Raw genomic sequence first — 25,071 nt, forward strand, 5'->3', positions numbered from 1 at the left:
GAAGGAATTGTGCCTTGGCAGATGTGGTTTCTGTGTAGAAGGGTCACAGGCTGGGTCTACCAAGATACCAGGCATCCCTGGGTTAGGCCTGCCTCCTGTACCTTGCTCCAGAGTCTGCCCCAGAGAAGGAGCCAGTAGACAGGCCATCCCCAGAGGCCATAGACATACTCGGGACACTCTTGTTGCTGGTTAAAACTTATTTTCTGCACTCCCAGCTGGAGTAAACTTACTTTGGCCTGCACCATATGAGTAAGACCGATTAAAAGATTCTATAGGAATGTCTTAAAGCTTTTATTTGTTGTCATGGATAACCACAAAAGGAACAATGAAAGAGTGGCCAATGCCTGGTGTGTCCACTCTGCTACTAAAATTTTCTTGTTAGAATAATTTCCTACCCATAACACTTGTGAAGTCAGCCCTGTATCCAGCCCAGCTCTGGGGCCCACTCCCAGAAGTCAGAGGGTACACTAAATGCATGGTCCACCAATGGCATGGCTCATAAAAGCAGGCACTTGTTAAATCTATTTGTTTTTATTATAGACATCGATCTGCCAGTTGCAATAATGCATTTATGGACATTTTTCTGCAAGCACAGCGCTGGTGGCAGTTTTTACTGACATATTGAGTCATATGGATAGTAGTTCAGAGCACTCTTAGCCTATTGACAGATTGGGTGATCCCACCATGGGATTTCAGTGCATTGGTGGGTGAGGAGAGAGAACGGCTCTCAGGACAAAGTAGGACCTGAGACTTTAGACATGGAGATGCTGGTTAGATGTAGCTATGGGACGAAGAACAGACAGCTATTTCTCATTTGTAAACTTAGTTGAATTGCAACCCAGAGAAAAAGTGAGAAGCCAGAAATGCCACCTTTAGGTTGGTCTGCTGTTAGTATGATTGGTCAGGTCTGCCCCACATGGGCTCCAGTAAGACCCGATGTGGCAACCGGTCGCTCTCCATGAGTGGGTATCCACAGGTTGCCCCAAAGGTAGTCTGATCTTTGCTGGCATCAGAATTTCTGAGAGCTCTGGTGCCCAAGTTGGTTTGTAGGGCCCCAAGGCAGGAATATAGGATTGAAGCCTAGGAATCTTCCACCTTGGGGGCTCTGAGGGGCCTCTGGTTGCTGTCTGTTTGAGCCCTTGAGTTCATCTTTAGAGTAAGACAGGAGAGAGATGTTCCAGCTCAGACCAGCTCCAAAGCCTTCTTCCAGCTGGATCTGCCTGTGCTTGGCATAAGTTGCCCAGGCTTTATGGATCTGTGTATGTTTTCAACTCTTCAGAGACATGTGACTCTTCAGTTTGCAAATCCAACATGTTATCATTACATTATGACTTTTGTGGTTCTGACAGCAAATGCAGATGTTCCCAGAACTCGGGCATTATCTTTATGTCAAGTGTGAAGCATGGGCAGGCATGACTGGCCTCCTTTCTCAGTGCCTTTCAGAATAGGTTGTATTGCTTTTCTTCTCTTGAGTAGAAGCATTTTCTCTCAGGTGAGGGCCAGCTTTTAAATATAAACCCAAATGTGGTTTTTTGGGGTGAAAGGGATTTTATATAGCAAGCGCTAGAGCTGTGTGTGGAGAGAGCCATGGTGGGATGTTGACGGAGTCAACTCCTAGCTGGGTGAAATGGGCAACTAGTAAGCACCCCACCCCAGGTGCCTTCCTCTTTGCTGGATGTGATTGACTTATTCTGTCTACCTGGGTAGGAAGCACATGCAGTAATAAATGAGTGTTTGCTTTATAAATAAGCACAGTATGGATGGAAGCCTTCTCTTGGAACCACAGCCTTAGTTAACAGCCTTATTTTCTTCCAGGTCAGTCAGCATGCACACTGCCCTTCAGTCCAGTCTACATCCCAGTTTCTCTGTAGCCCAGTCAGCACGCTTGCTTGGTTCCTTCAGAGAGCATCTTTTTTTCCTTGACTCCAACTAGAGCCTGTATCACAGACTCACCTCCCCAAGTCCCCATCTAGGTTAATAGCACAGTGGTCACCTGCAACATCCCTGGAGACAAGATGGCAGCCATGACTGTAGATGTAACCATCTTGTTAAATAAGAAACACAGAGCCAATTGCAGAGTTAAAAGCCAAAAGGTCAGAGCAATAGCTGAGAGCTGAAAACCTTACCCTTCACTGCTGCTCTGTCTTTCCTCTCCGCAAGATACCTACTTCCTGTGTCCTGTCTTTTATATAGACTTTCTGTTCTGCCTTCTCTTTGGTTGTAAACCCAGCCACATGACCTCCTCATCACTGCCTGTCTGTACAAACCTCTAGGTTTTCTATGGTTGGTATTGAAATTAAAGGCGTGTGTTGCCATGCTATCTGTATCCTTGAACACACAGAGATCCTGCCTAGCTCTGCCTCCCAAGTGCTGGGATTAAAGGCGTGCACCACCACCACCCAGCTTCTGCTATGGCTTGCTCTGACCCCAAGGCAACTTTATTAATATACAAATAAAATCACATTTCAGTACAAATAAAATATCACCATACATGACTTTGAGGAAGGTGACTTCTTCTGAGGCTTGGTCTGTTGGCAGCTGTGGGGTACGATAAAGGTGGTGTCTTGAGGGATTCTAGAGGCCAGGCCCCGGGGAGCCGGGAGTAGCGATCAGAATTGCTTTGGGATAACATCAGTTGACAGTCACAAGGCTGTGCTTGGTGGAGTAGGACCAGAAGCCTCTCTCTGTTGTGTCTGAGAGACCAGCTTGCCTGGGTGTTGGGTGTGGCTCCCCCATTTGGAAGTGCCAGGTTTCTAAGGTTTCATTTGTGATGATGATTTGCTCGGCTGCCTGTTCTGTTTCTTGTTATTGAAGAGTTTTCAAAGAGCTTGGCCTCCTGATCCATTTGCTCAGGAGGCCAACTTCAGCTGTGCCAGGAGGGAATATACTCATAATTGGTGCCAAGAGCAGGCTCCTTTGCTTCCCATGTACTGCCAGTGCCAGGTAGCCCTAGGCTTCATATCTCTAGTCTGTTAAGTTGAAAGGATATCCTCCAAATCCAGACACGTGATCCCACATGATGGCCCTGCTCGGGAGTCAGGGGTGACACTAGCTTGTCCAGCCTTTTCCCTCATGTGACTGCTCGTACCATAATACCAAGGGGTAACCCAGGTCCGCTGGGTAAATTTTTGTCAAAATTCAGTGATCTGAAGCAGGGCTTGTTATGTGTACCTGAAACCCCAGTGCTTAGGAGATGGAGGCAAGAAGAACAGGAGTTCAGCTCCATCCTTGGCTACATAGTGGCTTCAAGGGGAGCCTGGGCTACATGATATCTTGTCTCAAAACCTCTTTGTGATAGTTAATTTTTTTTAAGTCAATGCTGGGTGGCCTAGAATTCCTAATATAGATCAGGTTAGCTTTCAGCTCATAGAGATCCTCCTGTCTCTGCCTCCTGAATACTGGGATTAACTGTGTGTGCCACCACATTTGGTATGTAATACTTAATCTTGGTTTGTCAACTTTGTGGAATTTAGAATCACTGTGGAAACAAACCTCTGGGCATGGAATTTTTAGATTGGGTTGAGATGGGAAGACCTACCTTAAATGTGGGTGACATCATCCCATGGGCTGCAGCCCCCACTGAGTAAAAAGGAGAAAGTCAATTGAGCGCTAGCCTTCTTGACTCTGCCTCTTGGCTGTGGATGTAGCCACCTCCTGCCCCTACCACCAAGCCTTCCCCACCACAAAACACTGTATTCCCTAGAACTGTAAACCTGGGTAAACTTTGCCCCTTTTAACTTGAATCTTGTCAGGCATTTGGTCATAACAGAAAAGTAAATATATCAGATGTATCAAATGTATCAGAGCTCTGCAGAAATTTTTTTGGGGAAGTTGGGGGGAAGGAACTGTGTCTTCTTTGAGTGGTTCTTCACTCATATGTGGTTCATGTCATCATGGAGTGTGAAAGGCATACTGTCTATGTTGCTTTACCCAACCTTTTGACATTGTGACATGATGTTATATTGAGCTGTGTTCAAAGCTATTGCATGGCTTTCCAGCTGAAGGTTGGCCATGCTCTATCCTAGATCATTTCATCAAGTCCTCAGGATCAGTTGAAGAAGGATGAGCAAGGAGTGACTTTCTTTTTTCTTTTCACATGTGAGGAAGCAGAGTTTCAGAGGTACATGAGGGCACAGAGTAGAGCTGTATAGCTCAGATCTGTTTGCTAACCAAGAGCAGGCTTTTCATCCTCCAGTCATGCTTTCTTTGCAATGGTTAGGCTGAGAAGGCCTTTGTGGGGCAGAACAGGGCATCTACAAGCACATGCTTTTATATTCAGTGAAGGCTTTCTGGCCAGCATTGCCCTGGGCAGTGAAGAAAAGCATTTATATGAGTCTGTTCCTACATGATGGTTCTCAGGACCCCACAAGGAATGTGCAGAATGTTAGCTGGGGCTGAGTGCAATGCAGATGTCATGATAAGACCCTGCTGGAAGGTGCTTTGCTCTTTGTAGTCAGTCTCTGCCTCATACTCCTTGGTGAGTTGAGGGCAAATGCTCTGGGGCTGTGGGGGAGGGGAACATCCAAGACCTATCGGTGGACTGTCCATGCATCTTTTCTGGACAGGCACCCTTGCACAATCCTCCTCATAGCATGTCTGGAGCAGCTTGTGAGATTTCCTGTGTGTGTGATGTGGAGGACAAGCATTGGATATTCCAGGTAGAGCCTTGGAACATGACTCTGGGGTGCATTTGGGGACCTGTCAGCAGGGAGTCCAGTTTGAGAAGAGTATAGGGTTAGCTAATAAGGATGGCTAGCTAGTACAGTAGGCGAGGCTATGCAGGGAGGGGCTGTTCCAAGCTGAGGGCTGTGGGGATAACAGGCCATTGCTCGGGATCCCTGGAAGTTCACTTGCCTGCTTGTCATCCAGTTGGTAAGAAAAAGAAGTTCAGCACTAGGATCTGGCCATGAGGGGGAGGTGCCAATACAGATTATGTGGGGTCTGGTAGTGAAGGGGAGGTGCCTGTGGAGGTCACGTGGGGTCTGGCATTGAGGAGGTGGTGCTTGTGAAGGTCATGGGAACAGCCTTGTTAGCTGACTGGAGGTACATGTGTGTGAGAGGAGAGACTAGATAGGAAAGACAACTACACGCAGGGTAATTTTTCTTCGTTTTCTTTCTTTCTTTCTTTCTTTCTTTCTTTCTTTCTTTCTTTCTTTCTTTCTTTTTTGTTGTTGTTCTTTTGTTTTGATTTTTGAGACAGGATCTCATGTAGCCCAGGTTAGCCTGGAACTCACCTTGAATTCCTGATCCTCCTGCCTCCACCTTCTAAGGGGTGGGATTGTAGGCAAGAACCATCTAGCCCAGGGTCATTCTTCTTACTCTGGAAGGAGGAAGTGTTTGGTGTGTGTTTTTATTTAATGTGGATTTTAAAGAAGCATGCTGTCTGCCTTGCCTGGCATTTGGGCTCTGAGGCGGGGAGATTGCCTTATTTTAACTGCTCATTCAGGCAGAGATGTCAGCGGGGAGGAAGGCGGCTCATTAACAGGCACCTCCACCCCCAGCCTGAGCTCTGTGGGGGGCAACCTGTACTTCCTGTAGGTAGCCATGGCATCCTTAAAATCACACTGTCAAGTTTTAGGTGTACAGTCACATCAAAATGCAAATTAAAAATAGAACGTGTGTGCTTGGCTTGCTTACATAAAGACCATGGAAAGTTCTCACTGGGTGGTGGATGGCTGTGGGGCTCCTCTGGTGGTTCCTAGTGTAAGAAGATACTCATTGAGGGCCAGTCGGGTCAGAGGCCTGTTTTCTGGTGCTGTAACAGAATACCCGAGACTGGGTGGTTCTGTGTATAAAGAAAGAGCTTTGGGGCTCACACAATGTTGGATTTGGGATGTTGGAGATCAGGGTCCCATCTGGTAAGGGCCTTGTATTGCTTCTGCTCATGTTGAAGCACAGAATGGCAGGCGGGAGGCTGAGTCCTGTGATAACTCATCTATTCCTGAGAGAAAGGCATTACTGGCTCCACTGTCCCCCACAGTCCAGAGCCCTCCCACTGTACCCTGACCTCCCATGCTGCACAGTGGAATTGTTCTAGTCCATGAATTTTTGGAAGAAGACTAAGCAGGTTTATGCCAACCTTGTCTTCGAGGGCTGTGCTCTTGAAAATCTGAGTGGATGTGACTGGGTAGATGTCGTGTGATATTTTGTTTGTGTTCTGACAAAGAAAGCTTGCTTGGAGTCAGAGAGCCGAGCTAGCCACTAGTTAACCATAGAGGTCTGGAAGTCTGTACAGAGAGGCAGCAGGAAGTGATAAGGAGAGAGGATCTCAGCTTTTTTGAACTGAGGAGCGGAAGAGGGAAGAAGCAACTGTGGCTGCTCCCCTGCTTCTCTGATTTCTCAGGTTTTTACCCCGACACCTGACTCCTGGTTTTTATCGATAATATTCATTGGATTTGTGCTTCAGGTAGGTGAGATGTATGTGTGTTCTGGGTGCTGGTGAGGGCATCTGGAGGACAGAAGAGAATGGAATGGATTTGTGTACGTTCGATTTTCGTCACACAACTTAAGGGGATAGTTTGCTGTGGCTCTCATTTTCAGAGACCTCAGACCATGGTGAGTGACTCCATTGTTTCTGGGGCCAGTAGAGAATCGTGGCCATCAGGAGGCAGAGACAGAAATGAGAGAAGGAGAAGAAGAGAGACAGGACAGAGTCAAGGTCACAGTGTCTTTCCAGCACATGGCCCCAGTGACCTACTTCCAATAAGGCTCTTCCTTCGAGTACTAATCATATTATAAACCCATAGAGATGATTCTATTGATTAGGTCAGAGCCCATAGGGTCCAGTTATGTCCCAGTGACTAGAACCACCAGCTGGGCCAGGCGGTTTTGGCGCACGCCTTTAATCCCAGCACTCGGGAGGCAGAGGCAGGTGGATCTCTGTGAGTTCGAGGCCAGCCTGGGCTACCAAGTGAGCTCCAGGAAAGGCCCAAGCTACACAGAGAAACCCTGTCTCGAAAAAGAAAAGAACCACCAGCTGAGGACCAAGCCTTCAACACTAGAGTATTGGGGGTGGGGGGGAGGTCACTTCACATCTAAACCGTTACCGTTTGAAACAGCCCTTCTGAACAAAAGGCTTCGGAGTAGAGATTTAAGCAGGAGAGGTGGGTAGCCACAGGGAGATCTGGGGAAAGGTCCCTGGGGCATAAACTGTAGCTGGTGGGGTCTTGGGTGGTTGTAGGGTAGGTGTGTCAAATGGATATGTGGTGGGCTCAGAGTGGTGCAGAGGAGCTGGAGCAGACAGGTTTTGCAGGCCTGGTCCCTTTATATGGTGAATGCAGAGCTCATGGAAGGTCTCAGAAACAGAGATTGAGAGTCTCAGTGTTTCTAGGTTGTCATCTAGTTAAGATAATACCAGCCATGACTCCTGTGCCTGTGTCAGATGACAGGGAATCAGATGAGAAAGCATGTCACGTCCTTAGCACAGTGGTGGTAGGAGCTCTGTTCCGGGCATGCCGCTGTTCTTGTTAGTAAGGCTCTTAGCACTCAAGGGGAAGTTTCTAGAATAATGGGCAAAGAAAAGAAATGATATATTTCCAAAAGTTACTGAATTTAGCCAGCTATCCCAAGAAAGACCCAGGTGTACTATTCTTTATTGTGCAGAAAAAAATTTGTTTCTGTCACCATTGTGTTAGCATCAGATTAAGCTGTCGAGTCAGATGGATGCAGGGTGTCCTGTGGCCTGTCTGCTGATTAACAGGCTCCCTGCACCTCCCCTCCTCCAGCCCATCCGTCTCTGGGCTGAGGCATGGCTCTGAGAACTGACTGGTAGTCACGGGTGGGAACCGAGTCCCCTTGGGTCAGAGTCAGGAGACTAGGGGAGGCTGCTTCCAGAATACTACTTCTGAGGGATAGCCAGAAAGTTTTCTTAGAAAGATGAGCAGGGGTAAACATGGGTAAATCTTAAAGTTCAAGATTACCCTCCCTGCTGGCTGAGACCAGACATAGGTAAGTGGGGCTTTTGGTCCTAACTAGATACATTCCAGACACACTGGGGTGGCGGTGCATTCTGCACCTTTCACTCCATAGCTCTCCTAGACATGATTGCTGTGACTCTGCCACTAGCTGGAGTGCCCTTGGCCTTGGGTCTGGATCAGTAGTTTGTTTTCTTTCTGTCTTCAAAAGCATAGGGCTTAAAGACCTCTACCTGGCTCGGCATGAGGCTGCCTACAGGGGTTAAGTGTGGCTAGGGTATACTGATCTGTGTGTGTGTGTGTGTGTGTGTGTGTGTGTGTGTGTGTGTGTACGTACATGTGTACACGTGTATATATGGAGGCCAGAGGTCAATCACATTCATTGCTCCTCAGGCATCATTACCTTGTGTTTTTTGAGACAGGATCTTTGACTGGCCTAGAGCCCTACTGGATAGGCTGGGCTGGCCAGCTATTAGCCCCAGAGATCTGTGCGTCTCCACTTCCCCAGTCCTTGGATTACACCTACATGCCAAGCCTACCTTTGACTTGGGTTCTGGGACTCAAACTTGGTCCTCCTGCTTGCACAGCAAGCACTTCATCAACAGAGCCGTCTCTGCAGCTCCATCACTCATGTGTTTGTTTCTTTATTTTTCCATTTTAATGTGTGGAGGACCCGTGTGATCCCAGATTCTGTTAACACTAGCCACCACAGTGATTTGCAACCTAAGGTGCTGTCTTTGTCTCAAGCTGTCTCGGGTGACTTAGGAAGGGTCACATCTGGGAGCCTATGGGTGTCAGCACCCTCAGATCACCTCTGCCTGGCTCAGAACGAGTCTGCCTGAGGAAGTAAGTGTTGCTAAGATATATGTAAGCTGTGGGCCCTTGCAGACTGGTGTGCTGTGGGCCTTGGAGTCCTGTGAGCCCCAGTGCTCAATGGGCCTTGGGGGTTGTGTGCATCTTAAAGGCCTGTGAATCCAGGATTCTGTGGATGTAGGACTGGGTGAGTCAGGGGACTGTGTGGAGCTGTGTGAGCCTGGGTGTTATATGGGGTGGAACAGGGAGTGGGCAGTGAGAACATTGTTTTGTGCTCTAGCCTCACCCTCTCTTGTTTCCATTCCCATCTGGTGTCTTCTATCCTTGCAATCACCTAGAAGTTTCTGGAAATTCCAGACTTCATAAATGCCATATAGGCATGGCGTGTGGCTGCCCAGTACAGTATGTTATTTAGCAAGGCCCCTGGCATAGAGACTTGATTGTTGACCTCTTTTTGCTTCCTATCACTCTTCTCTGTTGCTTCAGATAGACTCTAGCTGACCCTCCCGCTCAGATCCAAGGCAAAGTGCATTTGGGCCTGGCTCATTTGGACCTACCTGGCCCTACACATGCCCAGTGGGCACTTTATTCAGACTGTGCTTGTTCACCCTTGCTCCAGAGTTGCATGTGTGGGTGGTCTGGGGTCTCCCTTTCTCTCTGTACATTGGTGACTGCCTTTGCCCTCAAACCCAAACCCAGATATACTCTGCTGTTGGCCCTGCCCTCAAACCTCCCCAGTCTCAAGCTAGAAGCCACTTCAGTCCTGGGTTCCTTCCTGACCTTCCATTGCATCTGGCTTTCACTTTTGTGGTACTGCGTTCATCCTGAGGTGTTAGGATGCTGGATCAGGAGCTTTCTGAGGCCTGGGCTGTGGTTGACTTGACAAAGGCTGTGTTTTGCTGGACACAGGTTCTGTGCTTTTCAGCACTGCATCTCAGGGTCAGAGGTTGCAGTCTTGTGCGATGAGACTGTGTTTGAGAAGAGGCCTTCAAAAGATTGTTAAGGTAAAGTGAGGTCACAGGACTGACAGACTCCATGCCCAGGATCCCAGTCCCTCAGACTCCATGCCCTGTAAGGTAGGCAGTAGATCCCCTATCAGTACGCCAGGAAAGAGCTCTGTGCAGGAGCCCAGATAATGCCAAGAAAGAGTCCTCTGTAGGAGCCTAGGTAGCCAAGCTTTGGAGCTTTTGTCTGGTCTGTACAAAGTTACATAAATGCCTGTCATTTAAGCCACCCTGTGTGACATTGTGTTCTGACAACCAGAGCTGACCCAACATGGTGTTTGTGCATAAAGTTCAGGTTTGGGAATGAAGATAGCTCTGTTACTGGGAAATTTAGGGTTCTTTCTTGTGGGCTCTCAGTCTCATTAATAAAAGAATTTATAAACAGATTTGGAAGGAAGTTCAAGGACTATTAGATTATGTAAGAGAAACAACAGGACAGGCCAGTCTTGGCAGCTGTTGTGAGGAGGGGCTGGAGAAGAGGAGAGGGAAAGCTGTGCCTGCTTGAGTTAGGGGCCGGAAGCCTGCGTGTCAGCCATGGAGAGACATGGGGTAAGTGGGGGGTTCGGAGAAAGAGGGAGGGTTGTCCTGAGGTCAGGGAAACAGAGTTTATTAAGAAGAGGAGTGGGCTAGTAAGCTGAGGGAAAAGCCCCAGAAGCCTGAACCAGGAGGCCTGTGACCCTCTATAGTGCAGTTACATAGACACCCACCTCCTACGTTGCTGGCTTTTCTTGCACATGCCCCATTCCTTACATGAAGCTCAGAGAAACAAGGCTTCCACTCTTTCTCTACAAACTGGCCAAGTGGTTTATTAGGTAAGTTAATCCTGTAGCAACCCCCCCCCCCCAGTGTCTACTCTTTGTGTGTGTGTGTGTGTGTGTGTGTGTGTGTGTGTGTGTGTGTGTGTGTTGTAGAATATTATTTTAAGGTGTATTACTTTTGTTTATGCTACATGTGTTTAACTCTGTGAAGCTGTGTTACTGTGCTTATCTAAAACATGTGATGGTCTAATAAAGAACTGGACAGCTAATAACAAGGCAGGAGAAAGGATAGGCAGGGTTGGCAGGCAGAGAGTATAAATAGAAGGAGAAATCTAGGAGAAGAGAGATCTAGGAGCCAGAGAAGGAGGAGGACTCTAGGGGCAAGCCACCCAGCTACACAGCAAGCCACAGAGTAAGAGTAAGATTTGCAGAAATAAGAGAGCTGGAAAAACACAGAGGCAAGAGGTAGACAGGATAATTTAAGTTAAAGAAAGCTGGCAAGAAACAAGCCAAGCTAAGGCTTGTTTATAGTTAAGCTAAGGCTTAATTTATAATTAAGAACAAGCCTCCATGAGTGATTTACTTGGAAGCTGGGCGGTGGGTCCTCCAAAAGAGCAAAAAAAGATAACAAAGTGTGTGTGTGTGTGTGTGTGTGTGTGTGTGTGTGTGTGTGTTCCCTAGTGTCCACAGAAGAGGGGTTCAGATTCCCTGGAGGTGGAGTTACAGGCATGTGTGTACTGCCCAGCACTCATGCTGGGAACTTGACTCGGTTCCTCTAGAAGAACAACTAGCCACTCTTAACTGCTGAGCCATCTCCAGTGTAAGCTCTCCCCAGCCCCCTCCTCCACTCCTCCAATCCCTATCCTTTCTATCCTTTCCCCTCTCCTCTCCTTTTCTTTGAGGCAGTCTTACTATGGCTGTCCTGGCTATCCCGGAACTCTCTAGGTAGACCTGCTGGCCTCATAATCACAGAGATCTACCTGCCTTTGTCTACTAAGTCCTGGGATTAAAGATGTGCATAATCACATTTGGCTTGTCTAATTCTTACCAGATAATACCCACAATCCTTGTTCTTAGTTGAGCTCCCGGCTTCCTGTGGATGTAAATGAGTACCAGAGGAAGAGAAAACAGAAGCCGGCGCTGGTCACCAGGAGCCCCAGTGACTGCAGAAATGGGTGCAGTAAGCATGACAAAGGAGGCCGGCAGGGTTGCAGAGAAAGGGCTAGTCTTGTTGGGTCTCTCAGGACTCCCTGGGAAGCAGAGGTTACAGCAAAGATAAATTGATGGCTGAGGGATCCTCCATAAGAGAAGGCTATGCAGAGTGACCAGTGTTGACTCCATAGGTCCCAGAGTATCACAACAAATGGTTATTACATTTTGAACATTATCTGGGGTTCTCAGGGGCGGCACAGTGGCCACCTTCAGGCTGGGCTGTCCCTGAGAACATCGGTAGGTCTTCAATGAGGTGGGGACCTCAGTATGTGTTTCCTGCTGACAGACATCCTGCTGGCCCCCTTCTGCATCTATACAACCTATTACAGGGGACCCATAGAAGTTGGAGGCCATTAAACCTGCCTGTCCCTCCCACTGTGTGTGGGTTCTAAACCTCTACAGACTTTTAGGACTGTTATACAGGAAATGCAGATGATAAGCTTTTTCATTCTGAGTACTCCCAGCTCTCTAACCCGTAGTATAGATGGACACCATGTCCTTAGGGCCCTACATTGGGGTTGGGAATGTGTTGTAAATATTAAGATATGGATCTGAATTCTTCTTGGTTATCTTCCATTTATTTATTTATTTATTTATTTATTTATTTATTTATTTATTTATTTATTTATTTATATTAGCATCTGTTTGCTGTTTACTTCCATGGAGCCAGCAAGAATATGATTAACCCCAAGGGTCACCTTCTAATGTAATTATTAATGACTGATTCTGCTTATTCTGGGAATCAATAAGGGGGATGGTATAGCAGCCTGGTATATACTTGGACTTCATTTCTGGCATTTCATAATCACGATTCTAGGACAGCACTCCTATTGGCTTATTACTCAGAGTGTGTTTGGTGATCCTGAAGTGTGTGATTGCTTCCACATAATCATCTTGATAGGTAGTGTTCAGTATGTGACTTATGTTAATATGGCAAGTACTGCTGAAGTCTCCCGCCACTAATAGTTAGGGCGGGGATGTATAGTAATTGATCTTCCTGGGAGTGCTGCAATGTAAAAACAATCCCGGCTGTTGGAAGTATATTTTACAAGTGTGCATTGGGCCTTTGGGATGTTATATTGAAAAACCCAATTGTACAGTTACCATGGGAACCCAATTAGAATAGATTGCTTTTTTTTCTCCCTTTTGTCTTTCATCTTGACCAAAAATCTAATGTATTTTAAGCATTTTCATATGGAACTGTGTTCCTCTACTGATGCGCCCTGCCACAGGGCTCTTTTTACCCCCAGCTTCAGCTGGGCATGCTGGTGTTCTCTAGTGGTGCCGTATGAAGATGTCTCCCAGAGAGATTTAATCAAATTTTTGTGGGAAAATTTGTGCACATGGTGGTGGAGGTTTTGGAAAGCATTTTAAGAAGTGGGATGATGAGTATCTTCCTGAGACAGCGGGTGATCTCTCACCCCCACCCTCCCTCATGTCCCTCTCCAGTGGAAGATATCCCTCAGAGCTCAGTCAGGGTATTAAGTCTCTAAAAAGTCCTAGGTTACAGAGTACTGGAGATGACAGGGGACCCTCAATTTGGTCTCAGAACTTGTATGTGCTCTTAAAATTTGTTAGGGCTCCCCAGAGCTTTTGCGAGCAGTACACAGTGGCTGCTCAGTTTCCTTGACACGATTGTTCCAGGTTCTCCTTGGAACCCCAGCATCCAGGGATCCTTTTTATAAAGAAGCACAGTGTTCTCACAGAGCCCAGCACATTCTCCAACAGATTAAATCATTTAGAAATTTCTCTGTCTTTATTAGTAAATTTTGTTTTCTCATACTTCCATATATGTATGTACACTGTATGCTTTGGTCCCTCTCTCTTCCCCACTTTTTCCCTCTAAATTTTTAAAAACATCCATTGCAACATAACTATCAAAATAAAGAAAGAAATGTAATAAGTTAAAAATTATATACGTTTGGTACATGTAATATTCTCCCCCAAATTCCAGTTTCTGTGGGCTAAGTCCCGAAGGTACAGATGGCTGACTCTATTGCTGTTTTAGAGATAACATTGAGAAATTGAAAAGTATTTATTAATTCATGTGAACAACCATAACCCGTTCGATTTTTGCATAAAGAGCATTTTTCAGTGGAAGGCAGTTTTATTTTCCATAAAAAGCAATTAGCACCAGGAGTGTTACGGATCTGCCTTTGTTTTCAGACCTTCTGAATATCTGAGTGCCTGGAAGGCAGCAGGGTGCTCAGGTCCGCTTCTGCGTTCAGTCTGCCTAGATGTGGAGCTTTGGTTCAGGCCTCCTGAAGCTGCCCTTGCTCACTGGAGAGGATGGAAAAGGGAGTAACAGTTTATACTTTCAGATACATGGGGCCATCCTAGCAGAGCTGGCCAAGTGGCAGACTTTTGGAGGGTGGCAATCTGGTGACAAACTCCTGTGCCTTCCCAACTTCCATCTGTTACCATGAACTGTGACTTTAGCATTAGGTGTCTGTAGGTGCTTGGCTGCAGTTTGAAATGAACTCCCCTAGAAGTCCATAGATGGAAGTTCAAGTCCCTAGAAAGTCTCTATTAGTAGATTGCACAACTTTGACGAGATGGAGCCCAGGGGAAGGAGCCTTGGTCAGACATTGCGATTGTGCCCTGAAGGGGCTTCTGGGACTCTGGCCCTCCTCTTTCAAGTCTTAGTGATAAAGTGAATGGTCCCGCTTTACTGGTGTACCCACTCACTACCACACAGCCTCCCTATGAGTTAAGTAAAGCAACTGTGAGGAGAGCCAAGCCTTTCCTCCTGGTTAGCTGGTGTCTCAGGAGTTTGCCACAGTAAAGGGAACCTGCCTGGCTTGGCATCTCTGTCAGTTGGAAGTTGCTCTGCTCCTTTATGCACTGATGGTGATGTGATCGCTACACACCACACTGTGGCGGTTTTGGATTTCTGGCTGAACTCCACCTGGGTCTGAAGAGTTGCATTCTTTCTGCTCTGTGTGTCAGCCCACAAAAGGCCATGGCACTGTAACTTTCTCCATGTCTGTCTGCTTTGTGATTAGGGCCCAGATGAGGTGCCTGGCACTTTTGTGTCGTTGTGCATACTGTTGGCATTGTTTTACCTTTAAGTGTTTTCTAGAATTTACCCAGGAAGTTGTTTAAGTGTGGAGACTTCTCTAAGGATTTACTGCAAACCTTGGACCTTCTTTTTCTCCCTAATGTACACCTGCTCATGCCAATTATTCTTCGTGAGAATTTTTTGGCATTTTGTGTTTTGCAAGACATTTGACCCTTTCATGGAAGTTGTTGAATGCATTGACAGAAATTACTTGACTGTTCCTTTGTTATGTCTTTCATGTATGTGGAGTTTTCAGTCCCCGCCCCCCTTTTTTGGAAATAGAGTCTCACTATGTAGCTCTGGCTTTCCTAAAACTCACTCTGTAGACCAGGCTGGCCTCAAACTCATAGAGATCCTCCTGCCTCTGCCCCTGGAGTGCTGGGACAACATGCCCAACTAGTAGTTATCTTTTGAAAGTATGAAATGTATTTACTTGGAAATTTCTATTACTGTGACCTCTGCAGTCACTCCATGGCACAGATGTACCCCTGCTATGCACATGCCCATGCACACACACAAATACATACGTTTGTAAACAGATAAATTTTTTTTTTAAAGAATATAAGTAGTATTGCCTTGTGAGCTGTAGAATGCTTCCTTGTGGTGAAGCTCTTCTGCTTCCTTCCTCTCCTTCCCCTTCTCTTCTCTCAGCTTCTTACCATGTCACTGTGTAGCTCAGGCAGGCTTTGAACTTATGATCTTCCTGCCCTCATCCCCCACAGCTGGGATTCCAGGTTTGTGTTACCACACCTGGGTGATCAGCCTTCTGAGCATGACTGTCATTAGACATAAATGCTTATGACATCATATATCTGGTTGCTATGGAAGTAAAAGGGGGAAAGTGGTCTCGATAAGGTTTTGGATTACATGTAAAGTTTATATTATAAACTTTATATAGTGATTTTATGTGTGTGTGTATATATATATGTGTGTGTGTGTGTGTATTTATGTGTGTGTGTGTTATATATGTGTGTCTGTATGTATGTGTATGCATATGTGTATGTATGTGTATGTGTGGTGTGTGTATGTATGTGTGTGATGTGTGTGTATGCATGTGTGTATGTGTGTGTGTGTGTTTGTGTGTGTATGTCTGTGTGAATGCGTGTTTGTGTGTGTGTGTGTGTGTGAATGCGTGTTTGTGTGTGTGTGTGTGTGTGTGTGTGTGTGTGTGTGTGTGTAGAGAGTGAGAGAGAGTGGCAGGACTTCCTGTCCTGCCTGGTCCCACCCTGATGATGTCACTGCCCTGAAACTCATGTTTATATAGTTTTCCTATATGCACTTTTGTGTCTCAGCGATGAAGAGGGCGCTGTGCTGCTTGTGAGAACCAGAGACTCACTTTTCTCTCTCGCTTTCTGAACTCCATCCAGAGCTGCATTGGGCCAGTGTTCTGTGCACTGCCCACCGTGACACCGCCCTCTGGGACTGTCATGTGGTTTGATGTTTCCCTGTTAGCAGGCGTTTGGACCCATGTCAGGGTTTTCTGGGCTCCACAGTTCTGATGACCCTGGAATGTGTCTCCAGCACACAAGTTGAGCAGTTTCTCTTTTGTGTTGCTTAGGCAGAATTGTTGGCCTGTCAGTGGGCTCTGTGATACAAGACAGTTTATAGCTTTGTGAAAACAGCTAAAGCAGACGAGACCCTACCCCCGCTGGGTAGTTGCTGGCCTACTGTGTGGCAAGTAAGATCTCAGTGGGATCTGTGTGGAAAGTGGTACCTCAGTGTGACTTGCTTGCCTTTCTCCCATCATCGAGGCTGAATATCTTTCCATATTGCCACTCACCACTCTGTCTCTGTGAAATGCCTGTTCACACCCAGGTTGGCCATGGAGCCAAGGATGAACCTGACCTTCTTCTCCTCCTGCCTTCCCATTCCAAGTGCTGGGATTGCATATATAGGCTACCACACCTGGATTTAGTGGGCGCTAGGGATAGTATCTGCAGCTCCATGAATGCTCGGTATGCACTCTGATTTACCCTACGAATGAAGGTAGGCACTCTCCTGAGGCAGTTATGTTCCCGTCCCTATTCACACCTCCTTTGTCTGTATTCTAATTACTTGTCTTTTTCTTATTTATTTGTAGGAGTGTTTTAGATATTCTGGATTCCAATAGTTCATAGTTATTTCATCATTTTCTTGATGGTGACTTCTAGTGGGCAAGATTTCCTAGTTTTAATATAGTTACATATAATTGGCTTTGGACTTAAGACACAGAATGTGCAAGTTGTTTTTTTTTTTTTTTTATTTCGAAATGCCCATCCCTTTCCCCCATAAAAATGCTGCTCTATATTCTCTTGTAGAAATATCAATTTTCCTCTTCATATTCAAGTCCATTCACCATTTGGAATTAATTTGAAACTGTGGTATGGAGTGGAAATCCGATTCTTTACTGTGAGCAGTTTTGATTTCCTGTTGTTCTCCGCTCTTTCTTTTTCCCATCATTAACTTTTGTTTATTTACATACTTCATAAACAGTTATTTCCTGTTTTATGTTGGTTCCTTTAACTCTCTGAAACCCTACATTCCAGCGTGGGCTCCAACCTATCTGTTATATTATTGTACCTCTCACACATGACAGCCTCGTACCTGTTGGTCTGAGACTTGACCAGACTCATCTGGATTGAGTCTCATCAGCTTGACTCCTGAGGACTTTGTTCAGGGATGCTTTCTTCACGTCCCCAAAGGGCATTTGGGTGCCTGAAGCCACTGTGGCAGCAGCACTCAACCATGTCCTTTCACTGGCCAGGGGACCTGGGCTGCCTCTCTGATGCAATGAGGGGAGGCCCACAGTCTGTGCATGGATGATGTAACTACAGCCATCAGTTGTCAAGGCCACACTGTGCTCCTAGTCCCTCAGTTTTGCTCCATCTCCTTCTTCCTCCCTAAATTGTTTCTACTTGCTAGAGAGGTCAGCATAAATTTTAAATTGTCATGTGTTCAATATCTAGTATATTAGAACTCCTTAATCCAGTTTTCTCTAAAAGAAATGGGTTGATACACTTTTGCCTAAAGCTACCATAAGTTAAATATGTACCAAATCTGGAAGATTGTGAAAAGTAATATTAAAATCAATTCCTAGTAGGTTCAGGCCTGTGTCCACAGATATATGTGCAGGTGGATGCCGTCACCTGGGATCTGGGGTCCCATCAGTCACAGTTCTAGCAGCTCCAATATCTTGGGGCCTCTGTTGCAACCCAGGCTTCATTTGTACAGCTTCATGCAATGGCCTATCAAATCTCTTGCCCCCTCAGGGCCTTCAGGCACAGATTCCCCTGCCACACATCTGGCCTCAGATGCTCTCTGAAACTGTGGAGGAAGATTCCATGACCCCCTTTCCTCGTGCATCCTTCACGATTCTAAAGGCAGAACCACATGGACAGCACTGCCAAGTTCAGCTGGCAGCTTGGGACATTTGCAGTAGCTTTTGTTTGCTGTTGCTTTCTTTGTAGGAGCAGAAAGATTCTTAGGCCTTTTCCTTTCACAAGCTGGGAATTTAATGGATAGGATCTTACCCTGAGGACACCCTTCCCTTTGTTCTAGTAAAAATCAGGTCTCTCCTAATGGTGCTCATCTACTAACAATTGCAGCCTCTCTTCCAACACATACCTTGCCTGTAGCTTTAGGCTTGTCAGTGTCCTTTTTTTTTTTTCTAAACTGTACATTCTGTATTTCTTTCTGCCCTCACTTGCTCTTTTTCATTGTAGAACTGCATAAGAGTGATTACTAGTATGGTGGTTTGAAAGAAAATGCCCCCAAAGAGAGTGGCACTGTTAGGTATAGCTTTGTCGGAGTAGGCATGGGCTTGTTGGAGGAAGTGTGTCACTATGGGGGTGGGCTTTGAGGTCTCCTTTGCTTAAGCTATACTCAGTGTGGTACACAGTTCACTTCCTGTTGCCTGTGGATCCAGATGTAGACCTCTCAGCTCCTTCTCTAGCACCATTTGTGCCTGCTTGCTGCCATGTCCATGATGATAATGGACTAAACCTCTGACACTGTAAGCCACCTCAATTTAATGTTTCCCTTTATAAGGATTGCTGTGGTCATGATGTCTCTTCATGGCAATAGAAACCCTAACTAAGACAAAAGTTGGTGCCATGGACTGGGGTGTTGCTGTGATAAGCCTGATTATGCTTTTGTTTAGAGGAATGTAGACTTTGGGACTGTGAATTAGAAAAGCAGTTGGACGCTTTAAGTGCTGCTTAATGGCCCACACTAGTAGAAGCATGGAAGGCAGTGGTTCTGAGTGTGATTTGAACTGGGAGTGCCTGGCAGCTGAAGAGGTTTCAGAGGAGAAGAATGTTAGTATGTGGCCTAGAGACTGTTCTTATGATATTTTTGGTGATGAATGTGGCTGCTTTTTGCTCTTTTCTGAAAAGTCTGCCTGAGGCTAAAATGAAGAGGTTTGGATTAATTCTGTTGGCAGAGGAAATCTTAAAGCAGCTTAGTATTGACTCTGTCTTGTGGTTATTATTGTTAACTCTAATGAAGGTTTATAATGAAAAGGAGCAAGCCAGGAAAGGAAAAATACAAAATATATAATTTAAGGAGAAGAAAGAGACCAGGAAATGGAATAAAGCTAAGTCCTGTGTTCAAGGAGATGAACAGATTAAGAAATGGAATAAAGGGAGTGGTGACCTCAGGGCAAGAAGATGCCACCTAGCTAAGTTTTCAACTCGTGAAAAGGAACTAAAGAAACACTTAGAGCCAGATGTGGTGGTGTTTGTCTTAAATCCCAGCACTCAGAAGTCAGAGGCTGGTGGATATCTGAGTTTGCAGCAAGCCGGTATATAGATCCAATTTCAGGATAGCCAAGCTTAGGCATTGAAAACAGAAAGCTGGTGAAGATGTAATTGAACTAGGGGACCATGTCCCAGGCCCAGCATGTAGCAGAACTTGGCAGCTTCACCCATGTGGTTCTGGCTTTAGAGTCAAGGACAGAAGATAGTGGTTATACAATCTTCCTCCATGACTAAGGAAAGCCAGGGAGACCAGGCATGTGTCAGGGGTGTCTCTGCATGGAACCCTAGAGAGTCCATTGTGTGAAGCTGTGAAGGTGAAGCCTGGATTGCTTTGGAGACCCCAAGATGTTGGAGATGCTGGAGCCGTGGGATACCTGCTGAGGAGAGCTGCTCACAGGGAGTGGAACCAGCCCAAGAGAAAGAAGTGTGTTTCAGTCAACAAAGCTGAAAGGAGTTGGAAGATCTGATAAGTGTTTTGACATCAGACATGGAGATGCAGAGTTTGGAGTTTGCCCAGCTGGTTTTTGTTCTTGCTTTGGTCCAATATTTCCTTACTATGTTCCCTTTCCTATTTTTTTGTTTTTGTTGTTGTTGTTTTCCGAGACAGGGTTTCTCAGTGTAGCTTTGCACCTTTCCTGGAACTCACTTGGTAGCCCAAGCTGGCCTCAAACTCACAGAGATCTGCCTGGCTCTGCCTCCCAAGTGCTGGAATTAAAGGTGTGTGACACCACTTCCCTTTCCTATCTTTTGGAATAGTCCTGTGCCATTATATGTTGGAGTATGTGATCTGTTTTTTGATTTTGATTTTATAGGGTGTTACAGTTAAGAGGTTGCATGACTCTCTGAAGAGCCTTTGAACTTTAGACTTTTAAATAAGTTTGAGACTGTTATAGACAATGGGGACTTTTGAAATTTGACTGAATGCATTTTTGCATTATGATAGGGTGTAAGCCTTTGGGGCCTAGGTGGTAGAATGTAGTGGTTTGAAAGAAAATGGCCCCCAAAGGGAGTGGCACTATTAGGAGGTCTGACTTTGTTGGAGTAAGTAGGGTCTTGTTGGAAGAAGTGTGTCATTGTGGGGTTGGGTTCCTTTGCTTAAGCTACACTCAGTGTGGTACACAAGTCACTTCCTGTTGCCTATGGATCACTATGTAGAACTCAGCTCCTCCTACACCAAGATGTAGAACTCCCCAGCACCATGTCTGCCTGTATGCTGCCGTGTCCAACTATGATGATAATGGACTAAATAAGCCTCTGAAAATGTAAGTCACCCTAATTTCATGTTATCCTTTGTAAGAATTTCTGTGGTCATGGTGTTTCTTCACAGCAACATAAGACAACTAGTGGCCAAGTGACAGAGTCAATATTAGGCTGTCTTGAAATCTTTTTGGCCAGATTTAGCTTCAGGCAGGTCCTAAGGAAAGGGGAAGAAAATAGCCATATTCTTTGCTAAACTATCATGAGACTGGTCTCTAGGCCAAAGAAGCACTTTGAGCTGAGCCTTCACAGTCCACCTCATTGTTGCTGTCAGCTCCAAGGTCTTCCAACCTCCTGCTGGGATGCCCCATTAAACTCTTCTTAGAGAGTCCCACCTCTTTTCTGGTCTCAGGTTCTAAAGTCTTTTACACATTCTTCCTAAAGTCAGCACAGTTAGGTTCTTCACGGTACTAGCTCACTCTCCAGTACCAAATTCTATATTAGTTTCTCTTTTGGTGTGATGAAATAGCATGTCCAAGGCAATTTACATAGAAAGGGTTGATTTTTGTTTATGGTTCCAGATATAGAAGAGTTCATTACCACCACTGTGAGCCATCTGGCGGCAGGCCCGCATGGCAGCTCGAGGAGCAAGCTGGGAACTCGTATATGAAACCACAAGCAGGAAGCAGAGAGTGAACTTGAAGTGGCACTGGTCTTGAAACTCTCAGTCTCCCCCAGTGACACCTCCAGCAAGGGGACACCTTTTAAGCCTCCCAAATAGTGCCACCAACTGGGGACAGAGTGTACTGATGGTGAAGGCTATGGGGGTACCTTACTCATCCAAAACAGCATAACACCTCAACCCAACATGTTGAGGTCACCTGTGTCACATAACTAACTGTGTGTTTTAGGTGGCAACGACTTGACACTCTCCCTCTGTGTGGTGGTTTGAATAAGAATGGCCTGACAGGCTCATCTGTTTGAATGCTTGGTTCCAGTTGGTGGACTGTTTGGAAGGATTAGGTGTGGCTTGGTTGGAGGAGGTGTGTCATTGGGGGTAGGAATTTAGAGGTTCCTAAAGCCTATTCCAGGCCCAATATTCTCTCTGTGTCTCTGTCTCTCTCTGTGTGTCTCTGTCTGTCTGTCTGTCTGTCTGTCTTTCTCTCTCTGCTTGATGCCTGGGGATCAGGATGTACAGCTACTGCTCTAGTGTCATGCCTGTTTCCTGTCATGATGAAAATGGACTAACTCTCTGAAACTGTGAACAAACCTCCAATTAAATGTTTTCTTTGATAGGAGTTGCCTTGGTCATGGTGTCTCTTCACAGCAGAAGAACTGAAACTAAGACATATTGTTAGGTGTCTGGGTGGCAGCTTCACAAAGAATTAACTTGTGACAGGGCTGGAGAGATGACTCAGCAGTCAAAAGTGCTTGCTGTTCTTGTAGAGGACTGGAATTCAGTTCCCAGCATCCACAGCCAATGGTTCATAACTACCTGTAGCTCCAGCTCCAGGGGATGCAATGTCCTCTTCTGTCTTCTGTGGATACCAACACACATACGCACAGACACACACACACACAGACACACACAAAATTAAAAATGATGATTAACACTTGAGCCCAGTGGCGTCCGGTATGGTGTGCGGTCCGTCTTGTGCTGCTGTAATGGAATACTGAAGAGCATGCAATCCATGAAGAATAAATAGCAGTTTATCTCCCACACTGGAGGGGAGTCTTGGCTCTGGCACTGACACTCAGTTGTCTGGTGTAGGTTGCATCCTCTGGAGAGGGGAGAGCTGTGTCCTCACGTGGCAGAACATGGAAGGGTAAGCCACAGAAGGATGGACGCACAAAGCCTCTTTCATAAGGATCCTGATAGCATTCACGAGACTCCCTGACTTTGTCCCCTTCAAAGCACTCTCCTGCTGACATTGACAGAACCTGGGCTTTGAAGGGAACATTGTCAGGATATAATACAGGATGCTTTTATAACAGTAGATGAGGAAGATCTCTGACATCTCAAGTTGAGAATTTATTTTTGTAATATTGTATGTTCATCTATTTATTTATTATTTATAGGTGGGCAGAAGGTGCTCCATATGCAGTAGCACAAAGTGTGGGTGTCAGGGGAGAACTTAAGGGGGTTGTTTTGCTTCTTCCACCATGGGGGTTTTGGAGACCAAACTCAAGGTGTCTTGTTTTTTAAGTGTGCATCTGTGTGCGTGTGTGTGTGTGTGTATGTGTATGCATGAATGCATGCAGTGTCTGCAAAGGCCAGAAGAAGGTGTTGGATCCTCTGAAGTGGGAGCTACCATTGGGAGCCACCTGAAGTCAGTGCTGGGAACAGAACTTGCATCTGTTGAAAGAGCATTCTCTCCAGCCTGCATGACTGGAAATTCCTAACCATGGTCTACATCTTGTTCAACACCAGCCATGCCATTCAGAACTCCAGGAATGTTGCAGTCTTTTACTTTTTTTCCATCATGTCTTAACTGGAGACCTGTGTTAGTCAGGTGTGGTGAATGGGGTGTAGGTGTGAGGTTCTGACTCAGGGAAGGTCACATGGGGCTCTAGCTGTGTGGAGTTTGCACTTACCAAGGGCTGAGTTGCACCACGTGCCTGGTGACCAGCCACTTTTTCCATGGTAGGAAGTGGGTTCTGGGCTCATGACCTAGATCTCAATTTCCTTCCTAGGTATAATGACATGGTTGGTTAGGGCTTTCTAGAGATCATAATAGCAATGGACTGTGCTGTGCATACAGTAGTCAGGTATCGCTGTGACCTTTGGGTCTTGCTGTGTGACTTGTGCAAGCTGGAAGTCAGATTTCCAGTTTTATTACATTGTCATGAATTTAAATTTGAGAAGCCACATGTGGGTAATAGCATCTGTGTTGGGTAGTGTAATCCACCCCCCAACCCCCTGTATTTGGGCTGTATTAGATTTATGGTATTTCATGATCTCCATTCTATTCATGTTCACAGAAACTGAGGTCCTGTGCTGACTTGTAGTTATTATTTGTTTTAGTCAGGACTGCCCTGAGCACCAGGAGGCTTTCCATGTAGTCACAGGATTCCTGCGTTCCCCTTGGCTAGGCTACCTCACTAGGAACTGTATGTACCCCAGGACAGCCCACCGGGAGGTGAATTTTTCCCCAACAGGACACTAGTGCCACAATACAGGCTGAAGGGGAGAAGAATAAAAAAAGCCTGTTAATGACAGTTCGTGTTACCAACGCGTGAAATAATGAAGATGTCACTGACCCAATCCATACTTGGCTGTTTGGTTTGTGGTGTCCCTTGAACTGGGTTTTGATTTTTTTTTTTTTTTTGGTCAAAAATAATTTAATGTTATGATTATGCTTTTCTTTGTAAGTTATTGTTTGTAAAGGAGACTGGTTTCTATGTGGTAGGAGGAAGATTCTTGTGAGTCCAGATCCCGGGATCCTCGTGAGTCTAGGCAGAATCAGTGTGCTACCCGATGCTGCCATTGACAGAGACTTTTCTCTGAGACTTTAAAATATCTGCTTTGTAAAACTAGGTTAAGTTATTTTAGAAACTATAAATAGTCACTTGGTAATGAGGTGTTTGGTTTTATTTGTTAAATAGAGTGCTTACTAAAGCTCAGTGCTTCTCCCCTCCCATGGAGCGGAAGCTTTTACAGGCTTAAGTGGTAAGAGACAGCCTGCATGTTTCGTCTGCTGGCCTTGACGTACGGGCTTGATAGATGGGCTCCCAAACTTTCATATTCTGCTTGTAGAGAAGCGGAACTCTCATCTCTCTTGACCGGCCCCACTCCAAAGTTCTGTACCCACTTCTATAATTGGCCTCACACGGTGTCACAGGGCAGTTTGAGGAAGTGACACAGGCCTGCTTTCCCTGTCAAATGGTTCTGGAATGTGGCCTGTGGTGGGCTTATATCTTCCCACCACCTTCTTCCTTTACACATCTGAAATGACATCAGTGCTTCATGCCATGTAAGTTCCTGCAGATAGAGCCCCGTATCAGGTCAGCAGCAGGCCGTTCCCGGAGCACCCATTGGCCTGAGCTCTGTGTCCTGCACAGTGTCCGGTGGGCTGAGGATGATGACTCTCAGATGACGAGATTGATACGGCCTTAGGCTTTGGTCCCGCGTGGGCTGGGAGCGGGCAGTGAAGCCCTCCCGTGCACACAGTTGTCCGCAGAGAACACAGCAGTGGGCGGCTTCCATGTTTGCTCTCTGGAGCCTTCTTTTTCATTTATATCCACTCTGAAACAAAGAAAACAGAGTAGAGTCTGTTTTGGAGATTAAACACTATTACACCCTGGAAACTATGCAGGAGCATTTAAGGAAATCCCAACACTGGGAACTTTGGTTATAAGCCCATCTTGCAGGCTGCT

General features: G+C 46.0%; 1 protein-coding gene across 2 annotated transcripts in view; it reads left to right on the forward strand.

Moving 5' to 3' along the window:
* Positions 1–25,071, forward strand: part of Mgmt (O-6-methylguanine-DNA methyltransferase) — a 248,898-nt gene that overhangs the window by 4,284 nt on the left and 219,543 nt on the right. Inside the window, exon 1 of one of the 2 annotated variants that reach the window (XM_036204151.1) lies at positions 10,257–10,279. The exons of the other annotated variant lie outside the window; for it this stretch is intronic. Coding sequence (XP_036060044.1) covers positions 10,265–10,279 — 15 coding nt within the window. The 5' untranslated portion in view covers positions 10,257–10,264. Of the gene's footprint in view, positions 1–10,256; positions 10,280–25,071 lie in introns of those variants that run through there. 2 annotated transcript variants of the gene reach the window in all.

The sequence above is a fragment of the Onychomys torridus genome, chromosome 1 (assembly GCF_903995425.1).
Source record: "Onychomys torridus chromosome 1, mOncTor1.1, whole genome shotgun sequence".
Classification (NCBI taxonomy): Eukaryota; Metazoa; Chordata; class Mammalia; order Rodentia; family Cricetidae; genus Onychomys; species Onychomys torridus.